Source organism: Pleurodeles waltl, chromosome 9, assembly GCF_031143425.1.
Source record: "Pleurodeles waltl isolate 20211129_DDA chromosome 9, aPleWal1.hap1.20221129, whole genome shotgun sequence".
Lineage (NCBI taxonomy): Eukaryota > Metazoa > Chordata > Amphibia > Caudata > Salamandridae > Pleurodeles > Pleurodeles waltl.
The window spans coordinates 151,358,400-151,376,762 of NC_090448.1; the positions used below are offsets into that span (position 1 = coordinate 151,358,400).

General features: G+C 42.7%; 1 protein-coding gene across 2 annotated transcripts in view; it reads right to left on the bottom strand.

Moving 5' to 3' along the window:
- Positions 1-18,363, bottom strand: part of ERC2 (ELKS/RAB6-interacting/CAST family member 2) — a 2,244,592-nt gene that overhangs the window by 1,014,372 nt on the left and 1,211,857 nt on the right. For both annotated transcript variants that reach the window (XM_069206453.1, XM_069206452.1), the window contains one exon: positions 9,101-9,238. In XM_069206453.1, coding sequence (XP_069062554.1) covers positions 9,101-9,238 — 138 coding nt within the window. The remainder of the gene's footprint in view (positions 1-9,100; positions 9,239-18,363) is intronic.

The following is an 18,363-nucleotide window of genomic DNA, read 5'->3' on the forward strand; positions in this document are numbered from 1 at the left end:
CGTGACTTTTGCAGCTACTCCGGCCTCCGTGCACTTCCGGCGGAAATCCTTTGGGCACAGTCCAGCCTGGGTCCACGGCACTCTAACCTGCATTGCACGACCTCCTAAGTTGTTCTCCGGCGACGTGGGACTTCTTTGTGCGACTTCGGGTGAGCACCGTTTCACGCATCATCGTAGTGCCTGTTTCTGGCACTTCTCCGGGTGCTACCTGCTGGTGAGAGGGCTCCTTGTCTTGCTCGACGTCCCCTCTCTCTCCTGGTCCAATTTGCGACCTCCTGGTCCCTCCTGGGCCACAGCAGCATCCAAAAATGCTAACTGCACGATTTGCAGCTAGCAAGGCTTTCTGGCGTTCTTTCGGCGGGAAAACACTTCTGCACGACTCTACAAGGCGAGAGGGATCCGTCCTCCAAAGGGGAAGTCTCTAGCCCTTTGCGTTCCTGCAGAAACCGCAGCTTCTTCTGTCCAGTAGAAGCTTCTTTGCACCCGCAGCTGGCATTTCCTGGGCATCTGCCCATCTCCGACTTGCTTGTGACTTTTGGACTTGGTCCCCTTGTTCCACAGGTACCCCAGATTGGAAATCCAGCGTTGTTGCATTGTTGGTTTGTGTCTTTCCTGCATTATTCCTCTAACACGACTTCTTTGTCCTTAGGGGAACTTTAGTGCACTTTGCACTCACTTTTCAGGGTCTTGGGGAGGGCTAATTTTCTAACTCTCACTATTTTCTAATAGTCCCAGCGACCCTCTACAAGGTCACATAGGTTTGGGGTCCATTCGTGGTTCGCATTCCACTTTTGGAGTATATGGTTTGTGTTGCCCCTATCCCTATGTGTCCCCATTGCATCCTATTGTAACTATACATTGTTTGCACTGTTTTCTAAGACTATACTGCATATTTTTGCTATTGTGTATATATATCTTGTGTATATTTCCTATCCTCTCACTGAGGGTACACTCTAAGATACTTTGGCATATTGTCATAAAAATAAAGTACCTTTATTTTTAGTATAACTGTGTATTGTGTTTTCTTATGATATTGTGCAAGTGACACTTGTGGTACTGTAGTAGCTTCACACGTCTCCTAGTTCAGCCTAAGCTGCTCTGCTAAGCTACCATTATCTATCAGCCTAAGCTGCTAGACACCCTATACACTAATAAGGGATAACTGGGCCTGGTGCAAGGTGCAAGTACCCCTTGGTACTCACTACAAGCCAGTCCAGCCTCCTACACTACTCACCCAATTTTTTAAGTTGGAATCCGTGCCAACCCCGAGAACTACCGCCTTATCACCCTAACTGACTCTGGATCCAATTACTACGCAGGTTCCCTTTTGGAGGATCTCAAGAGCTGGGCAAACAAAAACAACATCATTCCGGTCAATCAGACAGGCTTTATTGAAGTGTTAGGTATTTTATCTCTCACCACCATTATAGATAAATGAAATCAAAATAAACGACCTCTGTACATCTGTTTTGTGGATTTTAAATCCACATTTGACTCAGTTCAGCATAGCCAGTTATGGGCAAAATTAACCCAATGGGGTATTCCTGCACAGCTATTAAAAGGAATTCAGATGTTATATACTGAAACTTGGAATAGGGTGAAAGTAGGGGATGATTAATTCTTACCAAGAAAAATTAAGACTGTACACGGTCTCAAACAGGGTTGTGTCCTATCTTTTTAATATTTTTGTATCCAATTTCACCACTATGTTACATTGAGTAAATGCGCACCCTCCAAAGATTGGGAACCTCTTTATTTCAAATTTACATTATGCAGATGATGTAATCCTTCTAAATCACACCAAAGTAGGATTACAGTGATTGATAGTGAAATTAGCAGAATTTGCAAAACACAGTGGAATGGTTATAAACAAGAAGAAAAAAAAAATATGGAAATAAATAAAATAATACACAAAACATATAAGTGGTACCTTCAAGGCCTGAGCTTGAACAAGTAAAACACGTTCAGATACTTGGGGATAAAATTCAATGAGAAGGGGTCTTTTGCTCCCCAGAAAACTGTCTTAACGCGAAAAGGGATTGCGCCTGTTGCTTGCTTTTCGTACCCTGCAAAGATTACTAGACTGTCCTAGCTCTGTCCTCTGCTTCAAGTGATATCATCTGAACTAGTTCATAGTATCACTTATGGTAGTGAAGCTTTGAGGGGTAGAGGTGCAGTTACCCTGAATGGGATAATTGGTAAAGTTTTTAGAGCTCTTTTTCATCTTCCAGTTAATGCATCTCAGGCCTACATCAGGTTTGAATTTGGGTATATGAATAAATTAATTGCAAAGCAGGGTGCCTATATTAAAGTCTGGAAACAGGTTCAACAATCAAAGGAAAATGGGTTCCATCAAGCACTCCAGTAGGAGATGAGCTCAAACTCAAGCACTCCATCCCGGGGTATATTTAGACCAAGCCTTAGACGATTTGGGGGCCCACTCTCTGTGGGACGAGAAATTAGCTCTTGATACTTTTTTTTTAATTATTAATCGTATTATGAAGAAAAAGTCTTTGGACAAGGGTCTTTTGGCAGGCAGATCCTACTCCTGGGTTACAATAAATTACTATAAAACCATGAAATACCAGATGTACCTGAGTCAGGATGATCAAAGAAAGAAAAAGATCTATTCATTAAACATCGATTTGGCCTTCTCTCAGGGGGTTCTGCTTCTTCCCCTGGGATCGTTCTGGTTTAAATTTCACCGGTATGCTATGTGACTATGGAGTTGGGAACCTTATACACTGGATCTGCATATGCCAAGGTTTAAAGCAATATCACGGAAGATATCTTAAGGAAGCATTCAACCTAAGGAATATACATAGGGTAGGTAATCGGTAATCACTAGTTTTAAGTCATCCAACATTATTTTGAATGCTAGGTTAACAAAACTTTTAAGTCAGGTCTCCAAAAAAATGGATGCCCAAAGTAAGGCAAAATCAAGCAAGGGTACGGTATGAGGCTATGGCCTTTTAGTATGTTAACTGATTATGTACAAACTCACATGGCCTGAAGGCAATAAGGTGGTTGCTGCTTGGCAGCTGCACTTTACAGTATCTGGTCTTAAATTAAAGTTATTGGTCAAGTGTATTTCTTATGAATCAATATGAGAGGTCAGGTTTTATGGGTATAGGCAAAGCCCGGCTGACGTATATTTATATCCAGAAAGAATATTGCACTGTAAAACATTTAAGTGCTTTTATGGATTTTATCTAGAATTAGGTATTGTATTGTAAAAACTTGTTTTTTTGTGATTTTATGGCTTCTTATGAAATCTGTACTGTGAGTTTTATCGGATTATAGATGGTGTAAAGGTTTTGATTAACTATTATGCACTTTAACTAAATACAATAAAATAAAATAAAAATCACACCCACAGACACCACCCCAACACACACAGACATATCCACCACATCCACCATACCCACAAACACCACCCCAAAACACACAGACACCCACAACATCCAGCATACCCACAGACACAACCCCAACAGACACACCCACCCAGCACTCCCACATCAGGCAGCACCTCCACCTCCCTGCCCTCCAAGACATGCAAACACCCACACTCACACACGCAACAGACACCACCCAAACAGAAGCATGCCTTACACACACTCAAGGCATCTATGCCCACACACAAGATAACCACTCCCTCAACCTCCAAATCCTCAATCCCTTCTAATGACCATACCTGTTTACTCAACGAAAGGATCCTTTTCATGCTTGCCTTTCCCCTGTTCCCTCCGAAACCCCTCCCAAACCCAAGAGGTCCAACCCACATCCTAAAATATCCTTTCCACATCTAAGTTCTCCCCGTCACACCTGTCCCCCTACAAACATACATATCCCTTTCCCAAAAAACAAAGCCTATCCCTCCAAAACAAAAATGCTCCCACAAACCCCCATCTGAAATCTGACCCCACCCAAGGATGATCCCTGAGGTGCCTAGCTGCCCACTTGGTGCCCCTTCCTGTGGAGGTTCCCTGGCAGTGATTGCAGTCAAGTGTGGGCACGTAATGTGCATGGACATACATGGGCTAGTTAATGGCCTGTGTTCTAAATCATTTGGATATAATAAACCTAAGTTGTTGTTTTTTGGGTACACATTTGCCCTTCAATTACTTTTCTACCTTTATGTGGTTCCTGAGTAACTTGTGTTGCATGCCTACAGTTGTGTGTGTTTCACCCAGATTGCTGATCCATTTGCTGTTGCTTGCAATGTCTGACTTTGTGGGAAGTACTGGTGTCCGACAAGACAAAGGTAGATGTTGACTGTATGGCTATGTGGGTGGTAATCCTATTGGGGTGTCATTGCATTGTGTTATGTTTGGTTTCATAAGTATTTCTTCTTATGTTGTTCAATGTCAGCATGTATGGTGTTAGACTAGTCTCCCTGATATGGATTGTACATTTGTCTTATGTATGGAAGCTAGAGTTTGTTTGTCCACACATTGAGGGTGTTCAATTGTGCTAGCTTCCTTCACATTTGACTGACAGTGTGTCTATTTTGATGTGTGTACCTTGCAACTACTTCATCTGGATGTATTGCTTATGCTGTTGCTGATGTGCTTTTTGGCTTACACATTATGCAGATATGAATGTCCTTTGTCTCTACTATTGTTTGTGCCTGAGATACATGAAGGGCCAGTGCAAGTGCAAATGGTGTTTTAGGAGCATGTGCAAAGTGAAATGTGTCACAGGGCAGCATACTTCCATGAGTGCTCCTGATGCACCCATCCCCATTGTGCAGGCATCTTTTGCATTGTGAGCTTTGGATATTGGTCTCTCAAACTATTTTACATCCCATTGACCATTCATTGTGTTGTAATATGGGTGATGTGTGGGTCCACTGCAGGGCTGTTTCATGGGAACAGTGGTTGTGTTAAATGACACATCCATACATATGTGTCTTCAATCTGCTGAAAGTCCATGGCATGTGATCAATGTGTGAGTGTCATTTGAATCTTGTGTGATGTTGCTGTGGTGTTGCTTTTGTGTAACACAATGTTCTGTACACTTCACTGTCCCTGTGCCTAAGACTGGCAGATGTGGAGTGTGGCAGTGCACTGACAGTGACCTGCCCAAAGGTGGCATTTGATGGCTGTGATTGTGTTGTTGTTTGTGAATCACTCAGACAGTGAGCACAATGACACGTGAACTTGGTGCCCATAGAGTGACCCCCCCACATCAAGTGGATGACAGCGCGATTATATGTTTTGAGCGTAATGACACAGGTAGGTGTATCTCAGTTGCATCTACGGCAGTGTGGATTTTGGGCAGCCTTGATGTGTAGCAAAAGTGGTAGGATGTGTGTGATGGGCTCCATGGTGGCACAGGAGGCGTAACACTAACTGCTGGTGAGTTGCTCCCTTTTTACTTTCCATATCCATCTGCTGGAACCTGGTGGTTGTACCACCATGGTCACATTGGCAGTGTTCAACTTAATGTGTCCAGCAGAAACACTGCCTCCATTGGCCTGTTTCTCCTGCCTCATCACCGGGGTGGTCTGTGCTGCCTGGCACTGCCGGCAGGACCGCAGTGGTCTTTGCTCTATGGGACCGCCAACATCGTAATACAGTGGTCCGACAGCTAAGTCGATGGAGGTCAGACCACCGTCGCCACTGTGGCGGTGCATGGACCGCCAAACTTGTAATCAGGCCCCTAGTGTTTTGTGGTGTGGTGAAGCTCTCCTGGTGTTTCAGTCACTTGAGTGCAATGTTATTTGTATCTGTGTTGCTGAAATGGCCATTGTCATGCAACTCACAGCAAATGTGGCACTCCCTAAGCATAACCTTATGCAATGTAATGCAACCATATTTTAGCCACATTGCACAAGTCTTAGTAAATCTCTCTTACTGTGATCACCTTCACCCATTTTTGGAGAGATGTACTTTAGCAAGATATTTAAGTTGTTTTATTGTTATAGACTTCATTTATTTTCAGTCCTGTCTAATGTCATTGAAGCAACACGTTTTGTGATTATGCAAACTATTACTCACTCCTAAGAGTTTGAAAAACTTGGGTTTTCTGGCATAAATAAGTAGAAAGGAAAATACGCTTTGTCCGGATATAAGACAACTTTAAAGATCTCAGGTTAGACTTTGTTGGCCATGAGTATTTATCATAAGCTTGGTGCTAATGACATTTCAGGTACAAACTTTCAAAGTTGGTAGTATTTGACTATGCATTCATTTCACATGTGCTATTTACCGAAGTGCAAATTGCTACCCTACACTATTTACCCAGAGATTCTCAGAAATAAAACCTTGTGACAACCTTATTGATAACTAGTTCAACATTTTGATTTGTTTACCCTGGAAGGCACTTGCATGTTCTGATTTGGTCCCCAATGGATGCACATGTGCATGAAGAAAATATGATGGAGGACAAGCTTATCCCCAAGATCCACTCCAACATGAAAGTAGGAAATATGACTATATTGAATGAAAAAACCTTTCCTCAAGAAAAATCTAACTTCCATTTCTATGCATATTTACAGACGGCATGTCCCACTCCTAGCACTTCCTTGGAAATAGTGTTCAGCAACCCTATTGCCTCCATCAACCTCAGTCTTCCTAAGCTAACCATCCCAGGTAATTTTAATACCTCGCCCAAAAGGTCATCAACTTGAGCCTCAATTTAATCCATGAGCTCCAAAGTTGAAACTTTACCAGCTCATCATCTGCTTTACCCACCAACCAGGAAATAGTAGGTGTCTCAAGATAATATCCACATCCATGGAGTAACCATCATCTAATCTCATTCACTTGCTTGCAAAGTTTTGTGAAATTCGACCGTCCACAAAGCTTAAAAACCTTGCAGATGCCCGTACACAGTTTTTCTGTGCACTAAAAAATAATTTTCACTGCATTGTGAAATAATTTTCATTCTAAATTAACTCAGACAAACTGGAAAATGTTTGCAGTCTTTTTCTCTGCAAGGCTACATTTTGCAGGGAATTTCAATGTATAATGACACATGTTTTGCAGCTCTTTTTGTCTGCAATGTTTACCACAGAAGTGACAAGCAGTATTCCTCTTTAACATTTCAACATTTACATTCACTTAAGAATTCCAGAATTGGGCACCAAACCTTTACTACTACCTTGCATTTGCATTAAGCGATTTCCCTTTCCCACACCCTGCAACATTACATTTTTAGAATAGTTTGATGCACCATGGTATTGCGGAGAGAAAGAACACCAACTGTTTTTTGTGTCATAAATCTTATGTAGAACAATGCTGTTAGTGTTAAGCTGATAGGTATATGTATAACATACCTGTTGCAAATGCCACAGTCATCAGGTAAATATGGCAAAAAGAACAACTTTGTAACTTTCAAGATGTTGCAATGTTTTCCATAGAATTTCTTGAAGGTTTGCAACTGCACAGACCCTTACATTGCAGCTCCCTCCCAGCTCAAATCCATAGGTCACACTGTTCGGACTGCTGCACTCTGATGCTTGGAAGAAGATATTGGTTCTTTAGGTCGATAAGACCTTTTAACCTACCACTCCAGGATTAGAGAGGTTCATTTCACACTGGTCACGATTTCAACCCTTGAACAATGGCTATCCATAGTCTGCAATATCTTATTACCACATTTTCACCTCAAGAAATCAGAATCTGGCAAATGGTCCTGCAAAAAAGCTTCCAACACTTAAAACTACAAAAGTACTCTCAAGTGTAAAAAGAGAAATATAACTATCAGTAGACAATGCTGGCAGTACTGCCTGACTCAATACAAGTAAAAAAACAGAAAACTGAGAAAAGCTGCTGTTTATACATTACATATGTATTACATATATGTCTCACATGTCCAATGAACTTTTCAGGATTCTATGCAATTTCAGGATGTCAGCACCAAAAAATGGTCCTATCTCAGTGACTACCTTCTCAATCATATTTAAAAAACAGCTCAGGACTTTAGTGTCAAAGTCATGACTGGTGTGAGACAGGGAAGTAATATAACAGCACTCATCTTCAACCTATTCATCGACTGGTTGATGTGAAGCACAACAGAACACCAAGCTAGAGGCATTAGATGAACCTCATTGTCTACACTGGAGGACTTTGACTATGTGAATGACCTAGCTCACTCTCTCACACACATCAGCATATCCAGGAAAACACATCTCACCTCAACATCTATGCAAGATCAACAAGAAGAAATCAGAAGTCATGCCATTCCACTTTCCAAACCCTTCACCAATCGAGGTGGATGGCTAGGAACTAGCCATAACCAAAGAGTTCACCTACCTAGGTAGATCTATCAGACATGATGGAGGAGCAGGCAGTGACACAAAGAGCAGACTTAACAAGTCAAGGATGCTGAACAATGTGTGGAAGTCATGTCAGTAGAGCACCAACACCAAGCCACGCTGAGGCTTTATCAGAGCTGTGTCCTGTCCACTGTCCTGTATGGATCAGTTTGCTGGCAGATGATGAACAGCAGCATCACCAATCTGGCAGCTTTCCACACCAGTAACCTGAGAAGATTCTTGTGAATTTTGTTGGCGCTAACCATCTCCAACCAGAAACTGCTCACAAGATTCAAGCAGTAAAGAGCATAGACACCCTCATTATGAGAAAAAGATAGATATGGATAGAACACACCATCAAAGGAGAACAAGACTCCATCACAAGAACAGCTCTCTACTGGGTCCCAGAAGGCATACAGAATACAGGAAGACCAAAGAAAACCTGGAGGTGAACTGTGAAACAGAAATGAAGGCCCTGTATCCACAGATGGTGCATTATACAGAAACTTGCCCACCACAGACAGAAGTGTAGGTTCTTCACTGCTGTCCTGCATGCAAGTCGGTATAGGGGCCAATCCGTAACTAAGTAAATGAGTAAGATACATATGATATGTGCATAAGTAAATATAATTTTTTGGGCTAGGCCTCTTTAACTGGTTCAATTTCTAAATGGCTTAAAGTATTTTACATATTGTGTGTTTTTTTATATATATAATTGGAATAATTTAATACATTTTTCATTTGCTGTTGGATGGGTTACAGAAATTACTTTACTTAATTTTACTTACAACTTTAAAACATAAGATAATTGGCAAATTTTGAAATTAAAACTCTTACCTTTTCAGACAGAGCCTCTTCTAATGTAGCTAAGGCAGTGTCGGTATTACTGGAATCTGTCTGCAATGATTTCACCCGGTCTTTAAGATTGCTAAGTTGTTTATCTTTGTCTCTAAGCTGTTCCTGTAAGTTTTCAATCTAAAAGATAAAAACATTTCAATTCATGAAATTTCGTTTATTGTGCATTCCAAAGTACAATTTGACAGACATTTCTAATATGAATGAGCATGTCAGTGACACAGTAATTGTATCTATGAAGGTTTGAAAAAGACTACATCTTGCCCGACCTCATGGAATCATCACTGCAAATGTATTTTCATTACTTTTCAACTGCTGATGCCTTGTAGTAATGATGTATTCCAGCCATGGCTCTCTTCAAGCAGAAAAGTGCCCTTTGGTTATAAAACTGAGGACACAATTACTAATCTATCATGCACACAGGGTGGAAGGCAAAGTTGCTAAGCTGCATTGCAGGAATTGGAGAGAGCAGAAATGCTCTGTATTTACAGAGATAGCAAGCATTTCTGCTCTCTTCTTGCGCTGGTGCACTGTGTGTTGCCTAGCCCCAATGGTGGCACCCTTGCACCTTAGTGCTAAGGTGCCTAGGTTACAAGCAGGATTGTTTTTGTTTAGAGAGAGACACTTTCCTGTACAAAAATATTTTTTAGAGGCCCTTTCTACTTTCTATGTGTGCTACAAAATGCCTGCCCCCATCCGTCCACTGTGCATGCTTGTGGCAATGGGGATTGGGTGCAGGGCCTGGCAATCAAACTTCCGCAGGCACACATGTCTGAGTAAAAAGGGGTGTCATTTTAAGTAAGGCAAAGCTATTGACTGCTGCGCTGCCCCCTCCTGAGTATCTCCGGGCCCTGGGGACCCCATCTCCTGGGACCTGATGTGGCTGGCCAGGGACTCACAACAAACAACATTGGTGGTTGTGGAGCTTGGACCTGACAGCTGTGCATATGCCCCCATCGTGGGTGCATAAGGAGCCAACAATGCTCCTGCATAGTGGGAGCAGTTATTTTTCACTGCTCCTGCCAGGCAAAAGCAATCTGAGTTTCCCTGCTGCAAGAGCATGGGCAGGGAATCAAATGTCTGCTCCCACCCGACAGGAACATTTTGCACCTCCTACCAGTTGCAAGCAGACAAGTATTTTCTGCCCATGCTCTTGCGAACAGGGAAACTGTGTCCCTGGGGTGGGCTCCCCAGACACCACAGGGAAGCCAGCCCTGGAGGATGGGGACCCTGAGCATTACGAGGCTCAGGGAGGGAGGCTGCACACCCCATCCTCTTTAATATGATGGGGCATAATCGGCTCCCTGGCCGCAAATAATCGATTACATTGGCCCCCAGACCCTGGCGGTAATATTTATTTTACATAACTTATCACCACCATTCTTTTAGTTTTTTCAGCAATTCCACTGGAGTACCATGTTATTACTGTAAAATATATTTTTTAAACTTTTGGCCTGGACTGGGTCCCACAGCACAAGGGCTATGGGAAGGGAATCCTTACCTCCCCCCCCCCCTTAAATATTTTTTTTTAACATTTTCAGGACAGGGGACTAAGTTCCCAAGCCCTGTAACTGCCGCCACTACATTTCTGTTCATGTTAGGGCTACCCAATCAGAACACTCGCTCCTGCGGAAACCTGATTCCTGCAGTCGCGAGATGGCTAAAGGAAAAAAAGGCCCTCAATCAATCAAAATGCTCTATTTTCTTAAATTGAGCTCATGGAACTCTTGGCAAGAGTGCCTCAAACCCACTGTCCAGATATACAAATACATTTGTACCTTGATGTCTCCTAAACTACTGAACAGATTTACAACAAATCACAAAAAGCACACTTTCTGGTCCAAGATCTAGCTTCCTGACTAATTTGGTGTAGTTCAGTTCAGCCACCTTGACTGGAACCTTTTCAAAAATACCTAAGGAAACTGCATAGTGATATTGCATTTTGGGACCCACCCTTTTCTCAGCCCTAGCGTGACGGATCACCCAGAAACTTTCCATGAAGAAACTAAGTAAAAAGAACACTTTCTAAAGTGTCCTGAAGAAAGTATCTAACAAAGCAGAAAAGGTATTTCCTATGGAAATGCAAATCTCAGTGGCGGTTGCCGCTAGGTAGTTATAGTTAGGAGCTAGTTTCTATGGAAAAAAAAAATGTTTTCTTGCTTATATCTTTGGTGCTGGTGGATGAATCTTCATAAACTTTTCCCAAAAGTTACGATGCTCACTTCAGCTGCTGTCTGAAAAGTTTTGGGATGATCCGTCAAGCGGGGGCCAAAAAAGAGGGAGGGTCCCAAATGCATTTTCTTCATTTTAATTTCAATACAGATTTTGAACAGGAATAGAGGCCGAAACGCTAGAAGGAATTGCACCAAATTTGGCAGAAAGCTACCTCTTGGTATGGAAAGAGTCCTTTTTGTTATTTGTTGTAAATCCATTCTGTAGTTTTTGAAATATTAAAGAAAAACCAAATTTGTGCATGTAGGGACACAAAGACTCCGCTAACCCTCCTGATCTCGTGCTGAGGTCTGATGCCAACACTTCAACAAGTAAGTGTTGGCAGCCATCTTGGGACTGGGCTTTAGCCGAGTCCCAGAAAAAAAGGTTAAAAATAAGAAAAGGGGCCAGGTTAGTGACACCCTGACACCTTAGCTCTGGTGTTGGGGTTCCAGAGGAACTACCTCAGGGCAAAAAATTACTTTTTTTTAAAAAAAAGTGTTGCCACAAATTTGTGATGGGGTTGCAAAATCCACTGTATAAAAATTATTTAAAAAACAAGTGTAGACTCCTGCGTATGTTTTAAGAAAGTCTCTGGGTGGGCAGGGTACCAGGGCATTTTAAAAATAAAGGAGGGGCACACGGGGCCCCCCCTTCTGAGCTTTTTTATGCCCTGGGGACTGCCACCTCCCTGGTGCTTTACTGCAATAGTGTGCAGGGAGGCCACGCTGCCCCCCAACAGCCCTAGGGACCACCACCTCACCAGGGCAAACATTGATTTACATGGGGGTGGAGGCGCAGCCCCCCTGCAGCCCCGGGGACTGCAACTTTCCTGGGCAAACATTGATTTACATGGGGAAGCACGTGGCCGCCCACTTCCCCAGAGACTGCCACCTCCCCAGGGCAAACATTGATTTAAATGGGGGGCTGTGTGTCCCCCGCAGTACCGTGTACCACAACCTTCCCGGGGCTAACTTTCAGTTACATGCGGGCAAGCCCTGAACCCCCCACAGGCTCAGGGACCGCCACCTCTCGGGCTGAAATAAAAGAATGTAGGGGGTCCTGGGGCAAATAAAATATATAGTTCTAGGGGCTGCACCTCCAGGACAGGCTCATGCTATGTTCTGTGGTACCCACCCCTGGGACATAGATGTTTGCTCTGACTTGGTGGTAGCTTTTACAGCTCCTACCAAGTCAGAGCAAACAATCTAGTTTCAGCAACTGAGAGCTGATCAAACAGCTCTCACTTGCTGGAAGTTGACGTTTGCTCTTTTTCCCTGCCTACAGAGATGCAGGCGCGGAAACTGAGGAAATAATTGCTCTCACAGACAGGGAAAGGCATGTCAAGCAGCTCCCTGTCTGTGACAGCAGTGCTGGCTCCCACATGAGGCAGGAAGCCGGCTGGGACCGTCAGGCCTTCAAGCTTCAGAATAGGATGAAACACGTGTCGGCTGGAGCTTTGGGCTGTTTTTTCCAAGCAGAGTGAACTTTATGATTACGAACGGAACTATTCATGATTGAATATTAAGATTGGATTGAACTTCATTATCGCCATCAGGATTTTTTCTGGATGGACTTGTTATGGATATCATCTTAATGTTTGTTTTTGATTTATGTATGTCTAATTTGTACTGATGTCCAACTTGTACTGTTTAGTTTATATGTTAAATGTTGTCCAAACTGTCATAAATATTGGTTTTTCAGATTGAAAGTAAATATTTGTTTTCTATGTACTGCATCTCTGAATGTGTTTACTTGTATTCTTCTAAAGACTGTACATATTTGCTTTGTCTTCACATACACATAACTATAATTTTCTTCTTCATGATCATTTATATATGACTTTACTAATTGGATATGAGTGCTCCACATACTTTTCTATTTGATAGGCCTTCAAGCTTCCCCTGCGGTCCCCAGAGGTGCTGATTGGGTGCCTGGGAGGGACCCAGGTGACATGGCCGGGCCCCAGGGGAAGTGGTCTCTGAGCCAAGATCGGCCCAGGGCGGTAGGGCAGCAAAGCCCCCCTTTCTGAAACACAAAAAAGAATGTTAAGACTGGGCCCTGGGGTACCTGGGGCCGAGATTAGCCTGGGGAGGGGGGCCACCCACCCTACAAAATATAAGGCCGAGCCCTGGGGGGTGGTGTCCCCAGGGCCGAAATCAGCCAGGGGAGGGAGGCCGTGTGCCCCCCCTTTGAAATGTAGTGAGACTTAGGGGATAGTTAGCTATAACTCACATCCTAAGGTAAATATAACACGTGCCCTTGCCATGCACTGCTAATTACCACAGACATTACAGCAGTCATGACAGCTTCTCTAACCTTATTAAAATTATAAATGAAGCATTAGCAGTCGTATTAATGAAGAAAAAAGGGTGCGCTTGGGGCGCTAGTTATAGTTACCTTAGGGCACGAATAATAGTGACTTGAAACAACTCTAACTATAACTACTGTACTTCTCTGGTTTTGTGTGAGTAAATTCAGAAACTAACTATAACGTCCCTGTAACCTTTGTTTTTGTAAGTGAATATATATTTAATATATAAACATATTAGGTAGATAGATAGATAGATAGATAGATAGATAGATAGATAGATAGATAGATAGATAGATAGATAGATAGATAGATAGATAGATAGATAGATAGATAGATAGATAGATAATTGAAATGAGAAAGATACACAATCTCAAAACTGTTGGATTTTGTCTGTCTACTTCTTTATTGCAAACGAAAATGTTGTCAATTCCATTTTTCTCAAACAACCGAACAGCCAACATATGTTTTGTGCATCCTCAGCTCCTTCGAGGCTGTTACAAATAAACAACACAATAGAGATTTTTACAAGCACAAAAATAATCTAAATAAATTACTAGGTACATTATACTATACATCTAAATAAATAACTGCTATCATTCAAAGCAGTCGTTCTCTGATCTTATCACAAGATGTTTAGAAACAAAAATACATTTCTTACTTGTATTTTTTAACATCCAATAGTCATGTAGTAACTTGGTGCCAACTCTAACAAGCACTCTTCAACTTAATACATACTAATAATCATATACTGTAGTTTGATTCAAATTTCCTATTTCGACATTCAAGTCCCCGTTTGACTGTTGCAGAAAGCATGACTATATCTTGCATACAGGGGCTTTTCAGTCAGCCCTCCTCAACTCCTCATCTATGGATCTGGTGCAATTGTCAATCATGTTTTTTGTGTGTCAAGGTAACGATGTAGGCCCTCATTACAATCAAAGACCGCCAGGGTTGTTTTGGCGATTGTACCGCCAACAGGCTGGCAGTACACAGTCCTGCCATCATTGTCCTGCTGCTTGCAGCGCCGCCATTGGGATTATGACTCCCCTTCCCGCCATGCCAGCCTTGGCATGGGCAGTGCAGGGGCCCCCAGGCACAGCCCCAACCAGCTTTTCACTGTCTGTTCAGCAGACAGTGAAAAGTGCGACAGGTGCAGCTGCACCCGTCGCACGGCCGCTCCATTAGGAGCCGGCTGCAATGTTACGGCCCAGCAGGGATGTTGTAATGCGGCCGGCGGGTTTTCGGCCGCATAGGCAGCTGCTCGGCGGTCCAACCTTGGCGGGCCGCCTCCGCCGCCCGCCAAGGTTTTAATGAGGGCCATAGTCTGTAAGAGACAGGGAGTAGATGGGATAGATCAAAGGATGTTGAAAGAACTCAAGCTATGACTGACAACACTTCTGGTAATGCTTCTCTTCCACTCTATAGAAAAAAGAGTGTTCTGAGAGGGCCAGAGAAGTTAGTTTATTGAATCACTTGCTAAATCTGGGAGCAGAAAGAAGGAGGGTAGATATGGGATAGGGTATTGACAAAAAAGCAGTCAAATACTTTGACATGAGTCACATAAATTAACAGGGTAAGGGCCTCAGAAATAATGGGATGACACAATGACTAAACTGGGCTTTTGAATGCACAACCTAGGAAAAGACTGAGGCAAATTAACTTAGGTATACCTAGGGTTGACTCATTACGGGGCAACAGAAGTAAGTCATTCTCAAATGATGAATGACTCAACAATTGTGTATTTCTTTAAAAATAGGATGAACTATCCGTTTTTACTGGCCTATATTTCTGGGCATTGGACCTTGAACAGTGAACGCTAGCCCAGTGCAGACCACTTCCTTATAATCATTGACAAGTGAGACCTTGACTAAATCAATTGTCCACTAATTCCTTGTGCTACTTTCCGCCTTGTCCTTCTGTGAGTCACCAGAAAGCGAGGGTGTTTTTAAATGGGCAGAGTCGACGAAACAATTTTGTGTCAAGTTTATTTGTATTATTATGTTATTATCCCTTTCATTAGTAGACGGAAGTCACAATGCCATTTGGTTGCATCGGGCTATAAAAACGTACGTTTTCCGATGGGCTAATAAAATGTAAATTTTCTTTCCAATGGGACAAAATGGGCGCTTCCTCACTCAGCAATACTTTGTTCACGAGGTCCACATCTCCACGATGTCTAAAGATCGCGAGATTGGGCATAAACTTTGTCTCTTTAGAAGGGTCATCGTGGTGTCACTTACATAAAAAATGTGGCGATGCGTTAGGTGGGGGAGATGAAAATAAAAATAATCTACTAGGTGCGGGAGATACAAATAAAAACATTTTTTTTCTGGGCCTGGAACTCTTTCTCACCCACACAGTACATTGCAGTTTACCTTTACAGGGATCCGATACCAATAAACTTGTTCGTTTGTAATAATGCCCACGCTCTGCCGCTTTCCTTCAAAACACATTTGAAAACTATTTTTACCAACTAGATGATGACACCCTGTGGCCTGGTGCAGCCATTGCGCTTTTCAAACCAATTTAAAAATATTTCAAAGATAAATGATGGGAAGAAGGAGAGAGAGAGACCAATGTCTGTGTGTGCGCACGTGTGCATGCGTGTTTGTGTGCGTGTAGTCTACTTAACATAAGATCTAAGCACACTTTAAAACTAATCTAACTTTACATGCTTGCCTTATAATATTATATTGTAATTATTTTTCAGAATGCTTACGATTTTTCATATTCTCCTCCTGTATAATTGTTTTTTTATTATCTCCTTTATGGAACAAACCTCAACAACCTATTTTCAAATATATTCTATTTCTATTCTCACGTTAGTAATTGTATATACTTTACGAGTACAAAGATGGGGAAAGCGAAGGACTGCAGACGGAAAAAATAAATCGCACTAGTGCTCGTGCATTTGACACTACAGACGGACTAAAACTGCTGAAAATACATTTTGTACAGATCCGCCTTCCAAATATCAGACCAAATGCTTGTTCAGTGCTGTACCATCATGCATACAACTTATGTAACTTGTTTCTGACGGTACCAGGCCATTACATTACAGTGTAGCTCTTGGTAGCTGCATTTACCCTTTTTACTGACATTTGAACAAAAGTTCAGAGGTTCAGCTTAACACTGCTAAATAACTGGAGGATATTCTCCTCAGATAATGCTTGTGATATTACTGGCTTACATCTGCTTTTCCTATTCTTAATCTATCTATCTATCTATCTATCTATCTATCTATCTATCTATCTATCTATCTATCTATCTATCTATCTATCTATCTATCTATCTATCTATCTACCCACAGAGAGAGAAAAACACACACACACACACCTGCACAGACACATATATATCTATTACCTTGTGGTAGTTAGGACCCCACGCATTTTTCCATAGGGATTTTGAAAAGGAATAGTGCTCGAACCACTGAACGGAATTATACAACGTTTGGCATAAAGGTAGCTCTTGGTCTAGAAAGCATTGCTTTTGTTATTTTGTGTAAATCCGTTCCGTAGTTTTGAGAAATTAAAGAAACAAGACATTTTGATATAAAGGATCGTCTGCCAAAGCTTCAACAAAGAAGTATTTGCAGCCATGTGGGACTTGGCTTCAGCTGAGCCCCAGAAAAATAAGACTACAAAAAAGAAAAGGGGCAAGGGTAGGGACACCCTGACCCCTTGCTCTGGTGCTGTGGTCCCAGAGGGATCCCCAGAGCAAAAAAGCATTTTATTTAAAATTTTCACTGAGAGCCTTGGCGGAGCCGCAGATCTGGTGAAATGTTTTTTAAAAGGCAAGCGCGGGCTCCCATGCTTGTTTTAATTAAGCCATCAGGTGAGCTAGGTCTCAGAATCATATAAAAAATAAGGAGGGGCCACACAGGGCCCCCCTCCTGAGCTTACTGAAGCCCCAGTGGCCGCCATCTCCCTCGGGCAATTATTACATTGAATGCATAGGGGACATAAGGTCCCCGTGCCCTAGGGACCACCACCAGCCAAGGGCAAAATGCTTTTATTTAAGTACTATGTGGGGACCCCCGAATAGCCTCGGGGACCACCACCTCCCCAGGACTGAATTTAAATATTGAGGGGGTCCGCTGCGGACCCTCAGCCCTGGAGACCACCACCTCCCGGGGCTAATTCTAATCCTTGAGCGAGGCCATACGCCCCCCCCCCATGGAGCCAATAATGGACCTGGTGACCATTACACCCCGGGGCCAGCTCCTGCTATGTCCTTGGGTCCCCACCCAGGAACATAGCTCTTTGCTCTGATTTGGTGGAAGCTTTCACAGCTCCTGCCAAGTCAGCGCAAACACTCTGGTTCCAGCAAGTGAGAGCTGTCAAACAGCTCTCACCTGCTGGAAGCAGAGGTTTCCTCTGTTTCCCTGCCTGTAGACATGCTGGCAGAGAAACAGAGAAAAGTATTGCTTTCACAGAGAGGGAGCTGCATCTTTAGCAGCATGAGTCCTTACTGCATGAGTTATATTTACTTGAAATAACTCTAACTATGACTGCTGAATTTCTATTGTTTTGTATGAGTATAGTTATAACCTAACTATAATGTACCTGCAACCTTTGGAATTTCAATTGTTTTTTAAATTCTATTTTCTAACTATAACATCTTTGAAACCTTTTTTTTTCAGTGACTATGGAGGTCATTCTGACCGCGGCGGGCGGCGGTAGCTGCCCGCCATGCGGTCACCACCATTTGGCCGCACCGC